This window comes from Lepidochelys kempii, chromosome 1, assembly GCF_965140265.1.
Source record: "Lepidochelys kempii isolate rLepKem1 chromosome 1, rLepKem1.hap2, whole genome shotgun sequence".
Lineage (NCBI taxonomy): Eukaryota > Metazoa > Chordata > Testudines > Cheloniidae > Lepidochelys > Lepidochelys kempii.
Window position 1 is genome coordinate 47,480,275 of NC_133256.1, and position 19,522 is coordinate 47,499,796.

General features: G+C 42.1%; 1 protein-coding gene across 5 annotated transcripts in view; it reads right to left on the reverse strand.

Annotated features, from left to right (window-relative positions):
- Positions 1 to 1,881: 1,881 nt before the first annotated feature.
- Positions 1,882 to 19,522, reverse strand: part of LOC140910489 (NEDD4-binding protein 2-like 2) — a 43,104-nt gene continuing 25,463 nt past the window's right edge. The window contains exons 4-6 of one of the 5 annotated variants that reach the window (XM_073341494.1): positions 16,895 to 16,983; positions 16,404 to 16,480; positions 1,882 to 5,280 (exon numbers count right to left, since the gene is read on the reverse strand). In XM_073341494.1, coding sequence (XP_073197595.1) covers positions 5,082 to 5,280; positions 16,404 to 16,480; positions 16,895 to 16,983 — 365 coding nt within the window. In that variant the 3' untranslated portion in view covers positions 1,882 to 5,081. Of the gene's footprint in view, positions 5,281 to 16,402; positions 16,481 to 16,720; positions 16,832 to 16,894; positions 16,984 to 19,522 lie in introns of those variants that run through there. The other 4 variants (XM_073341531.1, XM_073341538.1, XM_073341549.1 and 1 more) reach the window with 4 other exon arrangements.

A 19,522-nucleotide genomic window follows, 5' to 3' on the forward strand; every position in this document is an offset into this window, starting at 1 on the left:
TCAAATTTCAAACATTTTTCCTTAACTACCAATTCCTGATTTTTTTTAAAAACAAAATTGTGATGACTAACTGCAGATTATTCTTCTAAAACCAGTATCTTATATTAGTGCTCTACTCCGATGTGCAATGGACCTTGTTGCTCTCTAGTGCTATGTAGTGCTGTCAAGCAATTAAAAAAATTAATTGCAATTAATCACGATGAATCACACAGTTAAACAATAATAGTTTAAATATTTTTGGATGTTTTCTACATTTTCAAATATACTGATTTCAACTACAATACAGAGTGCAGTGCACACTTTATATTTATTTTGGATTACAAATATTTACACTGTAAAAAAATATATTTTTCAATTCACCTAATACAGGTACTATAGTGCAATCTCTTTATCATGAAAGTTGAACTTACAAATATAGATGTACAAAAAGAATGCATTCAAAAATAAAACAATGTAAAATTTTAGAGCCTGCAAGTCCACTCAGTCCTACTTCTCGTTCAGCCAATTGCTCAGACAAACAAATTTGTTTACATTTGCAGGAGATAACGCTGCCCGCTTCTTGTTCACGTCACCTGAAAGTAAGAACAGGTGTTCTCATGGCACTGTTGTAGCCGGTGCCGCAAGATATTTACATGTCAGATGCGCTAAAGATTCGATGTCCCTTCATGTTTCAACCACCATTCCAGATGACATCCATCCATGCTGATGATGGGTTAGGCTCGATAACAATTCAAAGCAATGCGGACCGACGCATATTCATTTTCATCATCTGAGTCAGATGCCACCAGCAGAGTGTTGATTTTTTTTTTTTTTGGTGGTTCGGGTTCTGTAGTTTGCGCATCAGAGTGTTGCTCTTTAAAGACTTCTGAAAGCATGCTCCACACCTCATCTCTCTCAGATTTTGGAAGGCACTTCAGATTCTTAAACCTTGGGTTGAGTGCTGTAGCTATCTTTAGAAATCTCATATTGGTACCTTCTTTGCGTTTTGTTAAATCTTCAGCAAAAGTGTTCTTAAAATGAACATGTGCTGAGTCATCGTCCAAGATTCTATAACATGAAATATATGGCAGAATGCGGGTAAAATAGAGTCGGAGACGTACTTTTCTCCCCCAAGGAGTTCAGTCAAAATTTAATTAATGCATTTTTTTTTTAAAAAACAAGCATCACCAGCATGGAACACATCCTCTGGAATGGTGGCCAAAGCATGAAGGGGCATACGAATGTTTAGCATATCTGGCACGTAACTGTTTTGCAATGCCGGCTACAAAAGTCCCATGTGAATGCCTGTTCTTATTTACAATGTCACTTGAAAGTGAGAAGTGGGCAGCATTATCTCCCATAAATGTAAACAAACTTGTCTATCTTAGCAATTGGCTGAATGAGATGTAGGACTGAGTGGACTTGTAGGCTCTAAAGTTTTGCATTGTTTTGTTTTTGAGTACAGTTATGTAACAAAAAAATCTATATTTGTAACTTACACTTTCACGATAAAGAGATTTCACTACAGTATTTGTATGAGGTGAATTGAAAAATACTGTTTCTTTTGTTTATCATTTTCACAGCTCAAATATTTGTAATAAAAAAGATAAAGTAAGCAGTGTACACTTTGCAAAAAGAAAAGGAGGACTTGTGGCACCTTAGAGACTAACCAATTTATTAGAGCATAAGCTTTCGTGAGCTACTTTAGATAAGCTATTACCAGCAGGACAGTGGGGTAGGAATAGGTATTGTTTCATATTCTCTGTGTATATATAAAGCCTGCTGCAGTTTCCACGATATGCATCTGAAGAAGTGAGCTGTAGCTCACGAAAGCTTATGCTCTAATAAATTGGTTAGTCTCTAAGGTGCCACAAGTCCTCCTTTTCTTTTTGCGAATACAGACTAACACGGCTGTTACTCTGAAACCTGTCATTATGCAAGTGTACACTTTGTATTCTGTGTTGTAACTGAAATCAGTATATTTGAAAATATAGAAAAACATCCAAAAATATTTAATAAATGTCAATTAGTATTCTACTGTTTAACAATGCGATTAAAACTGTGATTAATCGCAATTAATATTTTAAATCGTGATTAATTATTTTGAGTTTATCATGTGAGTTAATTGTGATTAATCGAGAGCCCAAGTGATTTGACATGTATTTTTATATGCAGCCATCCTTCAAAGGCATCTACAACTTCCCCTTAACTTTTCTGATATTCCCTTTCTCAGAAATGAAATAATGATTTAATGGTTTATTCAACCTGACCCCATTACAGGTTCAAATGTTCCCCTCCAAAAGCCACTATAATGGGGCCTGATGATATACTCTTCTTAGAATACTAGAATGACAGCTGTATAAAGTCCTAAAAGTTTGCACTGCACATCTGGACTCCCAATAAATGATGACGGAGACAAATGCACATTGTGCCATGGAAGGGACAAAGTCAGGTACTTTTAAACCCAAGATTTAGATTTTATTTAAAAATTGAAAAAACATCCCTTGTTAATACAATAGAAAATGTAAATAGTTTTTTTCCCTTTTAAATGTTAATAAAAACTTTGTTTGATTTTTAAACACCTTCCTGCGGTGTTTGATCAAAGGGAAAACTGAATATGAACAAGAACTGAACAATCTAGTTTTATCCTCCAAGTTGAGGAATATGCAAAAAAAAATTTTAAAAAAATGTTAAATTTATCCAACTATTTCAGCTTTAATAATCAAATTTACTAATAACCCACACAGGGAAACTTATTGTTTTTTAAATAGTCATTTTTAACCCGAGTGTCCCTTTAATCATGTAATCAGGTTTAAACATATAATAAGAAAACATGATTAAGTGTTTATATATTATAAATCCTATAGAGCAAATGGGCTGCACCTTTTAGAGTTCTACCCAGTGATTGCTGACATTTTTATTTTCATATTTTTATTTAATACAACAAAGCATACTGACCTAAGACTTTCCAATATTTAAAAATGAATTAGGGCCAATTTTCAAATATCATGATTACACAATACAAAACATAACAGTAACCCATAGGATGTGTACTTTAACGGTACATACCGATTTAAAGTCTTGTTTCTCCCTTTCAAGATCTATTATAGCAGACTAACTACACTGTAATTTCATACCTAAACCTTAAAAATGGAAGACTGAGGTATGTCTTAAATGCAAATTTTCAAATAAATACTTTTTTTTTGTTTTTGGAGTTGTTTTGTTATAGTTTCCTACACAATTACAGAAGTCTTAATTGCATCAACCACTTTTCTAGAAAAAGCCTCAGATTTAAAAACTTGTTTTGTGATTCTCATCAGTCAGACAGCATGTAGACAGCCAATGTATCTAAAGATCACTAAATTCATCCCATTACCTGTAGATGTCTTGTGTGCTTAGCCCCTTATTGTAGAAGTACAAATTGATACCATATTACATTCTTTGAAATTAATGAGGTTTGCTTTGGGCAGTTTACTTGAGCAGCCATTGTAAAATGCTGATTTTTTTTTTCTGCCATCATATCTCTACAGTATAAACATGTTCAATGAGGCATTATAAACTTATCCATTCATTGCACAAAAGTAAAAAATGCATCTTGGTGTCTGCAATATAATTGCTATCTTATTCTAATAGTACTGCACACAACCAAGTTCTTTATAATTGTCTTTGAAGAACAGAATTAAATATTAAATGAAGATCTATTTATCCAATGGACAAAGATTCTTGAAAAAAATTGCCCTCAAGATCTCCCCCACGTTTCTTAACACACAACAGAAAATCCAATGTGGCACAGTCTAAACATTAACTATATCAACTGCTGTTTAAGTAATATTTTCATTAATATAAAATGATAAAACATAAGAACAAAATACTAATTTTGTCAAACTTACATTGGACTACTAAAACAATGGCAGCAGTAACAGACAGAGAGATACTTTATTAGTCCAGGGACCAAAAAAAATGCAAGCATTAAATTTAAAACTTACTACCATACCAGTGTTTAAGCTTAAGGTAAAAAGGATCTATGGCAATAAAATGATCAATCTCCATGCTGGCTCAGTTTTAGGCATCTGCTAAGAAGAGAATATTACCTGTGTCAAAATCCTGAAAAGAATGTAATGTGGTTTTACAGAACTGAGACCACCGTCCACCTGTACCTACTTGGTGCAACTGCACATACTCCAACTGCAGATGATCCCTGAGAGATTAATATTTTAAGTATTCTGTTTTCTTTGCCCAGTAAGAACACTTAGCCCTAAAAGACTCAGTTCCAATTAAGCATCTTAATGCTGTAAACTTAAAGAAATGCAGCTGTACATTTTCATGCCAACAAAAATCTCAAAAAATAAATTTAGGTAATTTCAAGGCACAACTACATTTGGTATTTCAGTAGATAGCAAACAAATTTAAGACAAATCATGGTTTGTAATTTCAGGCTGGTGAATACTGCAATTGCAGCACATTGATTTCGCAGCCGGATGAGACTCTGAGCCAAAAGTGAAGATGGAAACCAAGGGAAGAGGAAAGGAAATCTGGGTTATAAGTGTGACAACATTTTGGATACCAATTAAAATGAACAAGCATCCAGCAAGAAATAGAAAACATGATTGTTCAGTATAAAAACCTGGATAAAAGTTGGATAAAATATTAAAAAGCAGTGGAAATAGTTAAAATGCAATAACTACACACATAACTTATAACTCTGGGCTTTTCTGAGTTCTATTTAAAAAACAGTTTTGTTTCCTAAATTTTGTTAGGACTTCCTCAAAGAAAGAACAAAAACAAAAATCTGCTCAACAATATCCTCTGTAGATAACATTATTTGAGACCCAACTATAAAGGAAGACTTGTTTACTTTACACTATCCAAAACCAAAGTTAGTACAAATGTAATAAATAGAGATTGTAAAAACATTTAACATACATTTTTATATTAAATTTTATTTACATTTAAGCCTCCAAAACTTTGTTTAATGGAACAATCTCCAAGAGAGAATGGTCCTTTAATTGCATTAAGCCTATTTAAACCTCAGGAGAAAGTCCATTGTTTAATATTTTTAAAAGAGTGATCAACAAACTGGTGTTAGTTGAATGTAACCTGAGTTATCGGTTATTTGAAACACTGAAAGAATTCCAAGAGTCTATACAGCTTCCCCACCTCTGTCTTCGCTGTGGAGGTGGCCTGTGTGTGTTTTTGTGAGGAGGTTCCACTGAATTCATTACAACAGAGATGGACATTTGATATTCATATCGTTCCAACATCTGAGCAATCTTCTCACGAGGGACCCCATGTTTATTCCTCCTATAAAAATAATAATTTAAATAAACTGTTTGGTACTTTTTATATGTTTGCAGTCTTTCTTAAACTTTTGAAGAATATCGTGTGTTTTATCCTCTCCATCTATCCAAACTGTCAAATGCCATAATTTAATCTTCTGCCCACTTTCGAGATCCAGAAGGATCACATCGGGTTTTCCAACACTACAACTATATTTAAGCTTACTGTTTTGAAATAAATTCACTACAACTGACTACACACTTCTGAAAAACAATATGCTGTAGTGTGTAGAAGTTCAGATTTAATTACACAGTATTTACCATTTTATAATATCCAAATTGTATTACATCTTTTTAACACAATTCATTGTATATACTGTACAAATATACAAATATATATACTTCAAAAATATAAAACAAAAGTATTTTCCTTTATACAGTAATGTGGTGCTTTTTGTCACAGTTTCAGAGCAACTGCACCTGTATTTCCCCCTCTGTGGTCCCTTGGGGGCACCCACTTCAAGGTTTCTGGCTCCCAGTCATCACCTCTCTTGAGCAGAGACCTGCATCTCATTCCCCTCCGACCAGTGGTTTTAAGGTTGCACAGCTCCCTGTCTTCTACTGCAATAATAGCAGCAAGCCAGTCTGCCTAAAAAGACCAAGACCTATGCTTTGCTTTCTCTTCAAGGCCTATGAGTGGTGTTAATGCCAGCTGTTACGGGTTACCACACAGCTTTTTCTAAGCAAGCACATTTGTTCACCAGGTAAATACACATGTAAAAACAAACAGCCTACCAGAGGTCACCCATTTGTCTTATGGGGCCCAAGTAGGCTAAAGTCTTTCCAAACCTTCTGCAAGGGATAAGGCCCCACTGTGACAGCAGCTCCTGTCTGTTTGCTGGACCAGAAACAAGGCCCCGAATCAGTTTAAACTCAGGCTATTTACCCAAAAGTCCTTTCTTTGTCTGTTAGTCTTCGGAGAATCTGCTTAGAAATAGTATATGTGAGCCTCTCCAGGAGATGGTACCTCTCTGGGAGGGTTACAACCTGGCTGATTTGCCTTAGTCATCACCCACTGTTTTTAATTCCCAGAGGAGCTATGATAATCCTCCCCCATGGAGTAGAACACAATCATACATAAACCATGTATTTAAAACAATTGACCCCAAAGATACTGCATGGGTTTGCAATATCTTACATACTGTTAATATGGACAATATGTGTATACTGTTCTAAGATGACTCTTCTTTCTATTTACCTATCAGATACTACGGTGCTGTTAAATACAACCATGATGGTGGCCATATCATTGAGTGGGTGTGCCAGGGACCCACAGTTAAACACAGACCCTGATCATTGGATTTGGCTGACTCGCTAATGAACCCAGATTGGCTGAAGACTTCAGCACTTAGTCTTAAACAAGCACTGCATCAGCCCTGGGTTCCTGGCTGCTCCACAGCATTCCATAGCTGCACCTGTGTTTTTAGTCCTGCTTCCTATTCCTGCTCTCAGCTCCCTTCTTGCTCCTAGCCCTTACTCTGAATCCCTGCTCCTGCCTCCTGTTGCTCATCTCTGGTTCTGCTCCTGGATTCCTAATCATGGCTCCCAGTTCCTAATCCCTGCTCTTGGCTCCTGCCTCCACTCTGGCTCTGATCCTTGACTCCTGATTCCTGGCTCTGGCTTCCTCGCTGGACTTGATATTCATCTTCTGACCACAGCTCTGACCCTTGGCTCCTGGCTCGTTTCCTGCACTTGGCATTCGGTTTCTGATCACTGCTCTGCCCCTGGTTCCTAGTCTCTGGCTCTCGGCTAGCCCCTCTAAACATGATAATTTAGCTCCTAACCTGGCCACTAAGCTTGGTTACCTCTCTTCCAACCATTTCATTCCTTTTAAACAGTACAAAGCTTTTGATACGGTCTCGCATGACCTTCTCATAAACAAACTAGGGAAATGCAGCCTAGATGGAGCTACTATAAGATGGGTGCAAAACTAGTTGGAAAACCATTCCCATAGAGTAATCAGTGGTTCACATAATGAGTGGGGTCCTGAAAGGGCATAACGAGTGGGGTCCTGCAGTTCTGGGTCCGGTTCTGTTCAATATCTTCATCAATGATTTTTTTAGATAATGGCATAGAGAGTACACTTATAAAGTCGGCAGATGATATCACGCTGGGAGGGGTTGCAAGTAATTTGGAGGATAGGATTAAAATTCAAAATGATCAGGACATACTGGAGAAATGGTCTGAAGTAAACAGGATAAAATTCAATAAAGACAAATGCAAAGTACTTCATTTAGGAAGGAACAATCAGTTGCACACATACAAAATGGGAAATGACTGCCTTGGAAGGAGTACTGTGGAAAGGGATCTGGGGGTCATAGTGGACCAAAAGCTTAATATGAGTCAATGGTGTAACACTGTTGCCCAAAAAAAAAAAAAAAAGCGATCATTATTCTGGGACAGGGGTGGGCAAACTTTTTGGCCTGAGAGACACATCTGGGTATAGAAACTGTATGGCGGGCCATGAATGCCCACAAAATTGGGAGTTGCAGTGTGGGAGGGGGTGAGGGCTCCGGCTAAGGATGTGGGCTCTGGGGTGAGGCCAGAAATGAAAAGTTCAGGGTGTGGGAGGGGGCTCCAGGCTGGGGCTGGGGATTAGGGGGGAAGGGGTGAAGGCTCCAGCGTGGGACTGAAGGGTTTGTGGTACAGGAGAGTGCTCCAGGCTAGGACTGAGGGTTCGGCGGGCAGGAGGGGGATCAGGGATGGGGCAGGAGGCTGGGAAACGGGGGGCGGGGGGGGTTGGCTCTGGGGGTGCAGGCTCTGGGATGGGGCTGGGGATGAGGGGTTGGGGTGCAGGGGGTGCTTGGGCTGGGACTGAGGGATTTGGAGGGCAAGAGGGGGCTCATGCCTGGGGCAGGGGGTTGGGCCACAGCGCGAGTTCAGAGGTGTAGGCTCTGGGAGGCACTTACCTCAAGCAGCTCCCAAAAGCAGCGGCATGTCCCCCCTCTGGCTCCTATGCAGAGGTGCGGCGCTGGCCAGGCGGCTCTGAGCGCTGCCCTGATCGCAGACGCCACCCCCACAGCTCCCAGAAGCAGCAGCATGCCCCCCTCTGGCTCCTATGCAGAGGCGCAATGCTGGTCAAGCGGCTATGCGCGCTGCCCCGTCCACATCGCCGGCCAATTGAAGCTGCTGGGGGCGGCACTTGTGGCGGGGGCAGCATGCGGAGTTTCCTGGCTACCCCCATGCGTAGGAACCAGAGGGGGGACACACAAAGATCCTGATCCCGCTCCCCAGCCAGAGTGGGACAAGCTCCCAACCCCACTCCCCAGCAGGAGCTCCAGGACCAGATTAAAAGTTCTGACGGGCTGGATGTGGCCCGTAGTTTGCCCACCCCTGTTCTGAGATGTATTAGCAGGAGTGTTGTAAGCAAAACATGAAAAGTAATTCTTCCGCTCTACTCCACGCTGATTAGGCCTCAACTGGAATACTGTGTCCAGTTCTGGGTTCCACATTTCAGGAAAAATGTGGACAAATTGGAGAAAGTCTAGAGAAGAGCAATAAAAATGATTAAAGATCTAGAAAACATGACCTATGAGGGAAGACTGAAAAAATTGGGTTTGTTTCGTGTGGAAAAGAGAAAACTGAGAGGGGACATGATAACAGTTTTCAATCACATAAAAGTTTGTTACAAGGAGGAGGGAGAAGAATTGTTCTTCTTAACCTTTCATAGAATCATAGAATATCAGGGTTGGAAGGGACCTCAAGAGGTCATCTAGTCCAACCCCCTGCTCAAAGCAGGACCAATCCCCAATTAAATCATCCCAGCCAGGGCTTTGTCAAGCCTGACCTTAAAAACTTCTAAGGAAGGAGATTCTACCACCTCCCTAGGTAACGCATTCCAGTGTTACACCACCCTCCTAGTGAAAAAGTTTTTCCTAATATCCAACCTAAACCTCCCACACTGCAACTTGAGACCACTACTCCTTGTCCTGTCCTCTTCTACCACTAAGAATAGTCTAGAGCCATCCTCTCTGGAACCACCTCTCAGGTAGTTGAAAGCAGCTATCAAATCCCCCCTCATTCTTCTCTTCTGCAGACTAAACAATCCCAGTTCCCTCAGCCTCTCCTCATAAGCCATGTGTTCCAGACCCCTAATGGATGTAGAAGCCCTCTACACCAACATTCCACACAAAGATGGACTACAAGCCGTCAAGAACACTATCCCCGATAATGTCACGGCTAACCTGGTGGCTGAACTTTGTGACTTTGTCCTTACCCATAACTATTTCACATTTGGGGACAATGTATACCTTCAGATCAGCGGCACTGCTATGGGTACCTGCATGGCCCCACAGTATGCCAACATTTTTATGGCTGATTTAGAACAACGCTTCCTCAGCTCTCGTCCCCTAAAGCCCCTACTCTACTTGCGCTATATTGATGACATCTTCATCATCTGGACCCATGGAAAAGAAGCCCTTGAGGAATTCCACCATGATTTCAACAATTTCCATCCCACCACCAACCTCAGCCTGGTCCAGTCCACACAAGAGATCCACTTCCTGGACACTACAGTGCTAATAAACAATGGCCACATAAACACCACCCTATACCGTAAACCTACTGACCGCTATTCCTACCTGCATGCCTCCAGCTTTCACCCTGACCACACCACACGATCCATCGTCTACAGCCAAGCTCTGCGATACAACCGCATTTGCTCCAACCCCTCAGACAGAGACAAACACCTACAAGATCTCTGTCAAGCTTTCTTACAACTACAATACCCACCTGCAGAAGTAAAGAAACAGATTGATAGAGCCAGAAGAGTTCCCAGAAGTTACCTACTACAGGACAGGCCTAACAAAGAAAATAACAGAACGCCACTAGCCGTCACCTTCAGCCCCCAACTAAAACCCCTCCAACGCATTATTAAGGATCTACAACCTATCCTAAAGGATGACCCAACACTCTCACAAGTCTTGGGAGACAGGCCAGTCCTTGCCTACAGACAGCCCCGCAACCTGAAGCAAATACTCACCAACAACCACATACCACACAACAGAACCACTAACCCAGGAACTTATCCTTGCAACAAAGCCCGTTGCCAATTGTGCCCACATATCTATTCAGGGGACACCATCACAGGGCCTAATAACATCAGCCACACTATCAGAGGCTCGTTCACCTGCACATCCACCAATGTGATCTATGCCATCATGTGCCAGCAATGCCCCTCTGCCATGTACATTGGTCAAACTGGACAGTCTCTACGTAAAAGAATAAATGGACACAAATCAGATGTCAAGAATTATAACATTCATAAACCAGTCGGAGAACACTTCAATCTCTCTGGTCACGCAATCACAGACATGAAGGTCGCTATCTTAAAACAAAAAAACTTCAAATCCAGACTCCAGCGAGAAACTGCTGAATTGGAATTCATTTGCAAATTGGATACTATTAATTTAGGCTTAAATAGAGACTGGGAGTGGCTAAGTCATTATGCAAGGTAGCCTGTTTCCTCTTGTTTTTTCCTACCCCCCCCCCCCCAGATGTTCTGGTTTAACTTGGATTTAAACCTGGAGAATGGTCAGTTTAGATGAGCTATTACCAGCAGGAGAGTGAGTTTGTGTGTGTATGGGGGTGGGGGGGATGTGAGAAAACCTTGATCTATGCAGGAAATAGCCCAACTTGATTATGTAAAGAGTTGTCACTTTGGATGGGCTAGCACCAGCAGGAGAGTAAATTTGTGTGGGGGGGTGGAGGGTGAGAAAACCTGGATTTGTGCTGGAAATTGCCCACCTGTTGATCACTTTAGATAAGCTATTACCAGCAGGACAGTGGGGTGGGAGGAGGTATTGTTTCATGATTTCTGTGTGTATATAAAGTCTGCTGCAGTTTCCACGGTAAACATCTGATGAAGTGAGCTGTAGCTCACGAAAGCTCATGCTCAAATAAATTGGTTAGTCTCTAAGGTGCCACAAGTACTCCTTTTCTTTTTGCGAATACAGACTAACACGGCTGTTCCTCTGAAACTAATCATTTTTGTTGCCCTTCGCTGGACTCTCTCCAATTTATCCACATCCTTCCTGTAGCGTGGGACCCAAAACTGGACACAGTACTCCAGTTGAGGCCTCACCAATGTCGAATAGAGGGGGACGATCACGTCCCTCGATCTGCTCGCTATGCCCCTACTTATACATCCCAAAATACCATTGGCCTTCTTGGCAACAAGGGCACACTGCTGACTCATATCCAACTTCTCGTCCACTGTCACCCCTACGTCCTTTTCCGCAGAACTGCTGCCTAGTCATTCGGTCCCTAGTCTGTAGCTGTGCATTGGGTTCTTCCGTCCTAAGTGCAGGACCCTGCACTTATCCTTATTGAACCTCATCAGATTTCTTTTGGCCCAACCCTCCAATTTGTCTAGGTCCCTCTGTATCCTATCCCTGCCCTCCAGCGTATCTACCACTCCTCCCAGTTTAGTATCATCCACAAATTTGCTGAGAGTGCAATCCACACCATCCTCCAGATCATTTATGAAGATATTGAACAAAACCGGCCCCAGGACCGACCCCTGGGGCACTCCACTTGACACCGGCTGCCAACTAGACATGGAGCCATTGAGGATAGGACAAGAAGCAACGGGCTTAAATGGCAGCAAAGGAGATTTAGGTTGTACATTAGGCAAAACTTCCTGTCAGAGTGATTAAGTACTAGAATAAATTGCCTAGGGAAGCTGTGGAATCTCCATCCCTAGAGATTTTTAAGAGCAGGTTAGACAAACACCTGTCAGGAATGGTCTAGATAATACTTAGTCCTGCCATGAGTGCAGGGGACTGCACTAGATGACCTCTCGAAGTCTCTTCCAGTACTATGATTCCCCACCCAGACAAGTTCAATGGGGATCACAGGGCTTCTCATGGGTTTCTGAACCAATGCCACTCCTGTTCCATATAAGACCACACACCTATTCCATCGATAGAGCCAAGGTGGGGCTCGTCATCAGTTTCCTGATTGAGAGGTACTTGCCTGGGCTTCCCCCTTTTTGGAGTAAGCCAGTCCCTTCTTGGGAGAGTTTAAGAACTTTGTCCAGGCCATGACAACCATCTTCGATGGCCCAAAGCAGATACATACAGCAGAATCAGCACTTCAAGCCCTGAGACAAGGCCACAAGCTGGTCACTAGCTATGCCACAAAATTCTGCTGCCTCACAGCTGACACAGAATGGAACAAGGCTACGCAGCACCACCACTTCTGGCGTGATCTGAGTGATGAAGAGATGGACGAAGTGGCCTGGGCAGAAATCTTGGCCAGACTGGCACCCCTGATCAACCTGAATATAAGAATTGATAGCCGGCTACGGGAACGTTGCCAGGAAAAGGCAACGGTGCCCTGACCATACCTCAGTCTCAGTCACTCATGCCCAGACTCCCCACTGACCTCCTGCCGCAACCGGAGCCCATGCAACTTGGCATTGTCTGATCCAGCCTTTCTGATGGCGAAAAGAACCAATGCCACTTGGCAGGCCTATGCCTTTACTGTGGCAGAACTAGACATTACAGCTCAAGCTGCCCAGCTAAAGGTTGGTTCGTCTCCCAGCAAGGAAATACCAGCCCTCCACCTTTTACAGGAGTTCTGGTTGGGGGTGATGTATTTCCCCAGGATCTAGCTTGATACACCAGTACCTCTTCACAGGTACCGTTAGTGGCGATGCTCCACCTTCGGCTCCCGCTCCACTTAAGACATCCGGCCATGGCAGATGTCCACTTGGAAGCCCTCGTGGACACAGGAGCATCTCACAACACCAGATATCAACATGAGTCAATCCCAACCCAGAGCTCATTGAAGCGGTCAATGGATCTCTATTTTCCTCCAGCCCAGTTACATGAGAAACAGCTCCTTCAGAAGTCACCACTATCCAGGACCACCAGGAGACCTTTTGGTTTGGCCTAGTCCATTTCCCCCTCTTCCTGGTTATTTCTGGCATCACTTGGCTAACCACTCATGACCCCCACAACTGCTGGAGCTCTAGCACGATCAAGTTCACTTCTCTGCACTGATGTCAGACCTGCTGTCTCAACCTCAGTCCGAGAAAAGAGGCAGCCCCCATCTTGTACTTGTTGAAGCTGTCTCTCTCCAAGCCAGGCTAAGGCAGTTTAGGAGGGGCCTGATGAGACACAACCCGCCCCTAGTTGAGGGGCGGGTTGATACTCGGGGCAAAGTATCAGGATCTATTTGATATTTTTGACAAAAGGGAGGACCAATATTTTGCTGCCTTGTCAGCCCTATAATTGCCCTATACATATCCAGGCCAGAGTGGAAATTCCTTTGGGACATATTTATTCCCTTTCAGAACCCAAGCTGCAGGCCCTTAGAAGCTACCTACAAGAGATTCTGCAAGGGGTTCATCTGCTCCTCCAAGTCCTCGAGCAGGACTCAAATTTTATTTGTCACCAAGAAGGATGGTTTCCTACACCTGTGTGTTGACTATTACATTCTGCACCTGGTATAGACATTTTGAATGCACTGTGATGCTGTTCTGACTACACAATGCCCCTGCTACTTTTCAACATTTTATAAATGACATTTTCAGAAATATGTTGGACCATTTTGTAGTAATTTACTTAGATGACATCCTGATCTTCTCTGAAAACAAATATCAGAATGACCAGCATGTACACAATGTTCTAGAAAGAATACGTCAGACCACTTCTACACTAAATTAGAAAAATGCAAATTTGATCGGAACATAGTTGAGTTTCTGGGTTACACTGCCTCCCCAGAGGGCCTATGGACTCACATAAGGTCTCTACCATCCCAGAGTGGGCCACTCCGAGGGATGTCTGGGGCATACAATGTTTCTTAGGGTTTGCTAACTTCTACCAGTGTTTCATCTGAGATTTCGATACCGGTAGCCCCCCAGTGGCCCTTCTGAAAAAGGGAGCCTGATTTGTCTGGTCTGGGGAGAGTCAACATGTATTCAATCAGCTAAAAGAGGCTTTCATTTCTGCTGCCACCCTTGTCCATCTAGATCCCTTCTGTTGAAAATGGAGGCTGATGTTTCTGATTTTGCCAGTCATTCTTTTGCTCCCAACTCACTGATTCTCAATGCCATAATAATTCAGTCCCTACCACAGAATTAGTATGTGGTCGCTCCTATTTTAAGTCTTTCGTTGTATGAATTGGTAAGGGATGTGGGGACAAAGGGCAGTGTCCAGTGGCACAGGCAGCTGCAAAGAATTTGTACTGAGGAAGGCACCTGCAGAGAGCCAGTAAGGCCCCAAAGGTAAGTGGTGCTGACAGTGGAGGAGGCATGGCCACAGTTGCTGATGCATTAGTTCAGTACATCCCCACAACAGTGTCCATGGACAGAATTTCTAAGGAACACTGACTGCAGCTTAAGGCTGCCCTCCAATGGCATAAAACCTGAAGAAGCGGGATAGTAGAACTATCACTTGCCATTACCCTATTGTAAATTCTCCCAAAGCACAATGAACCTCTCCAGCGCAAGGAACTGCAATTTTGTATCTCCACATGCCATTCACTTTCGACCTATATGAATGAAGGAATGAAGGCCTCTATGGGAGGGAGAAACAGCAACTGTTTAACAGAGTAGAGCAACACTTCACACAAATACTGTACCCAATTGCAGGAGAAATGTAATGTGTAATTACCAAGAGAAGAATCTGGCCAGGTTGCCAGAGTTAACGTCCCTAACTCTTGCAAAATAATTTCATGGACTATTTTATAATTACATGTGATCAGAACTAACTGGTAAGATGTTGATTCTCACAATAAAGTCCCTCTGACAAGTGCACACCTGTTCAATACTGACTTTGAGGATAGAATGTCTTACGGAACCACCAAAGACCACTTCCTAAGCAGCCCTGCATTTTCCTTGATGACCTTCTATATAAGTACTACCTAGATCCTACTCTGCTTACCTATTAAGAGCTGATGAGATACTGAATTGGGATTCCTACTTTTGTTTCACTCCAGTATTGTATTAGAGCCATTACACTTCTTTATGTAAGTTTTCATTATAACCTACATTTTGAAAGAGTTCAGATACTTGGTCATTAAGAATTTAGTTTAATTTGAGTGAGATTATGCATGCAATTTCTCAGTATTTAGTAATTATTATTCTTTTTATATACACTATGCTTGAATCTAAATTTTAATATTTTCAGTTACCAAAACAAGAAAACCAAATGTTGTGCTCTTCTGACAACTATCTAGTTAGAAGGTGAATGTTCTTACTATTTTTTCCTTATCCCCTGTTAACATACCATTGCAAGGCTAACTCAACCCAATCACTTTGTTGGTAGCCCTAAAATGATACCGTGTCAACAAGAGATGGGGAAAAAACAGTGAACATCTTCATCCATTTGACTTCTCCCAAGTTTGCCTGGCACGCACCGACATCCCATAGATTTCAAGAAGATCTGGAGTGGATGACAAACATCAGAAATTAACAAACAAAATTAAATGGGCACTGCCATAACAGATCAGACCAAATGTCCATCTAATCCAGTATCAAGTTTCCGACAGTACTTACTACCGATGATGGGGGGGGGGGGTGGCGCATGGGGTGGCACAGAAAAAAGCTTCAAGAAACACTGTGATGGACAATTATGGAATAACATGCTCATATGGAAATTTTCTTCCTAATCCCCACTAGTTAGGAATGGAGTTATACCCTTAGGCATGAGGATTTATATTCCTTGTAAAATGTTTTATCCTACCTAATTAAACTGTTGGTGTTCTTATCAATATAAATGTTTAATCTATATAAATGCTCATGGCCTCAGTCACATCTTGTAGTAATGACTTCCCAGGTTAGGTTAATCATCCGCTGTGTAAGGAAGTGTGTCCTATGGGCCTGATTATTTTTCCACTTAAGTCCATGGAATTTTGCTGTTGTTTTCAAAGGGACCAGGACACAGGGTCCTCTGTGTATTCCTGAGCTGATATTTATGTAAGCAGTATATTTACATACATATTAACAGAAGTCAGTACATACTAGAAAACACATGTTAGCAGTAAAGCACCTAAGCAATTATTGAAGTACTGAGAAAAATTTAAATTAAACCACAATACAAAAGAAAATAACTATGATGGCTACTATAACACAAGTCTTACTTTTCTAACTCCTCAGGATCAAACTTCCACCATGTGTCTGGCTCATGGAATTCCACTCTGTAGCCTTTCCCTAGAGCCTACAGTAAATAAAGAAATACAGTATGCATGATAGGTGTAACATTATTATACTAGTTTATGCTGCAACAAACATAACGTCATTAAATAGAAAAAATATTAATGAAAAACAGACTTATTGAAATTAAATACTAAGCAGTCTTAGCCCATTGAACTTTAGATCACTTACCCCACAACCTCTAGGTTTCATCTTAGGATAAAAACATTAGGTCAAGTCAATCCAAACTAGACTACCCCCATACCTGTTAGTGGCTATGTCAAAGAAATAGCCTGTTCGAGGAGAGAAAGGAATGTCAACAAGGAAGACCCATTACTAGACAAAGTAGTTGCATTCATGCTTTGTGAAGGTAGGTCTGCAAAAAAAAAAAAACACAGTATAACAACAATGGATTTAATTACACAGTAGCTATATTTACCGTTTCCACATACGGCTTCATTTCCCAGGCTTGAGTATTAGTGTTGTCTATTATAACTGGAGATCTTCCCTGTTCCATAGCTTGCTTTGCTGCAGTAAATAAAGATTAGAATACAACCCTCAATATATGAGTGAAAAATTGGAATGAATATTCTGTCTATTTCAAGTAAAATGATGACAAGCATTTTTGTTCTACAAGAGGTTTGCATTAGTATGTTGTGATTAATTAAGGAATCTAAACTGGATTTCTATTTAATTAGATTCCACTTAAATAAGGCGGCCACAGCTTCAGGGTAAACCAACAAACAGTAATCTGCTTAACACAGACAAGTGCTAATAGAGCTATATAGTTAACAGGGAAAACTGCCTATTTCCTTCTTGATTCCTAATAAGCAGCTACGGAGGCATTTGTTATGGGGAACAAGACAAGAAGAGTGTTGGCTAAAGAACTTTTATAGTTACTTTTACAGTTAATTCCTAGAATAATAATTACAAGGGCCACATTACATGGAATACACATTTATTGTGACAGAGATGGCATGAAAATGCTTCTAGAAAAACTTATGCTTAAGTTACTTTATTGCTTTCAGCAACTAATATATCCATTAATAAAAATCCCATATGAATAACTGCAAACTATCAAGCCTAGAACTTTTGGCTGAGCTAGCGCATATCTTTTAAAAAGACCTTCCATCTTGATTTAAAGACTTCAACCACCACATTTCTAGGTAACAGGTTTCAGAGTGGTAGTCGTGTTAGTCTGTATCAGCAAAAAAACTTCAGAAACAGACTCCACCGAGAAACTGCAGAACTGGAATTAATTTGCAAACTGGACACCATTAAATTAGGCTTGAATAAAGGGTGGGAGTGGATGGGTCATTACATAAAGTAAAACTATTTCCCCATGCTAATTTTTTCCCCTACTGGTACTCATACCTTCTGGTCAACTGTTTGAAATGGGCCATTCAGATTATCACTACAAAAGTTTTTTGTTCTCCTGCTTATAATAGCCCACCTTAATTGATTAGTCTTGTTCGAGTTGGTATGGTGACACCCATTTTTTCATGTTCTCTGTGTGTATCTGTATATATCTTCCTACTGTGTTTTCCACTGCATGCACCCAATGAAGCGGGTTTTAGCCCATGAAAGCTTATGCCCAAATAAATTTGTTCATCTCTAAGGTGCCAAATACTCCTCGTTCTTATTTCTAGGTAAATTGTTCTCATAGCTAATTAACCTTTTTGTAAAAAAAATCTGCACCCTGTTTCTGATCTTAATTTATTCTAGCTTCTAGTTCAGGGGTTCTCAAACTGAGGGTCGTGACCCCTCAGGGAGGTCGCAAGATTATTACACGGGGGGTCACCAGCTGTCAGCCTCCACCCCCAAACTCCACTTCACTTCCATCATTTATAATAGTGTTAAATGTAAAAAAGTGTTTCTAATTTATAAGGGGGAGGCGGGTCACAGTCAGAGGCTTGCTGTGTGAAAGGGGTCACCAATACAAAAGTTTGAGAACCACTGTTCTAGTCACTGCATCTTGTTATGGCTTCTGTATTAAACCGAAAAGGCCTCTACTACCAGAAATCTTTTCCCCATATAGATACTTATAGACAGATCAAGTATCACCAGTGAACTTTCTTTGTTGAATGGAGTTTTAGTCTCACTGTAAGACCTCAAATCATTCTGGTAGCTCTTTTCTAAATCCTTTCCAATTCGTCAAAATCCATTTTTAAGTGTGGAAACCAAAACGGAATGCAGTATTCCAGTAAGGACTAGCCACTAGGTAACATGTGGTGGTAAAGAGGAGGCAAGACTGACTCAAACGCAAAAAAGGAGTAAGAAGGAAATTGGAAGGAGTAGCCTGGTAGCGAGTGAGTGGAAGCAGGGATAACAGCAAATGGAATGGCCCAGAGAATGGTGTGGTGGTGAACAGAAATAGAGAAATGTGAGAAGTATCTAGGGGAAAGGAGTAGGAGCAGAGAGGGGGAAGGACAAAAGGGTCTATAAAAGGGATGGGAAAACTACAGCCAGGGGGCCGCAACTGGCCCTCCAGACATTTTATTCTGGCCCTCAAGCTTCCAGCGGGAAGCAGGGTCTGGGGCTTGCCCTGCTCCAGCTGGGGAGCGGGGATGGGGGCTTGCTCCGCTCCACACAGCTCCCAGAAGCACCAGCACGTCCCCTATCCGGCTCCTATGAATATGGGCAGCCAGGGGGCTCCGCATGCTGCCCCCGCCCCAAGCGCTGGCCCCTTAGCTCCTGTTGGCTGGGAACCACGGCCAATGGGAGCTGCAGGGGTGGCGCCTGCGGAGAGGGCAGTGCACAGAACCGCCTGGCCGTGCCTCCATGTAGGAGCCGAAGGGAGGACATGCCGCTGCTTCTAGGAGCTGCTTGAGGTAAGCGCCCCCCAAAACCTACACCCTTGGCCCCCCTCCCATGTTCCAACTCCCTACCCCACCCCTGATTCCCCTCCTGCCCTCCAAACCCCTCGGTCCCAGCCCGGAGCCCCCTTCTGCACCCCCAACCCCTCATCCCCAGCCCCACCCCAGAACCTGCACCCCCAGCTGGAGCTCTCACTCCCCGCCCCTCACCCTAAAGTCCTGCCCCAGCCTGGAGTTCCCTCCCACACCCT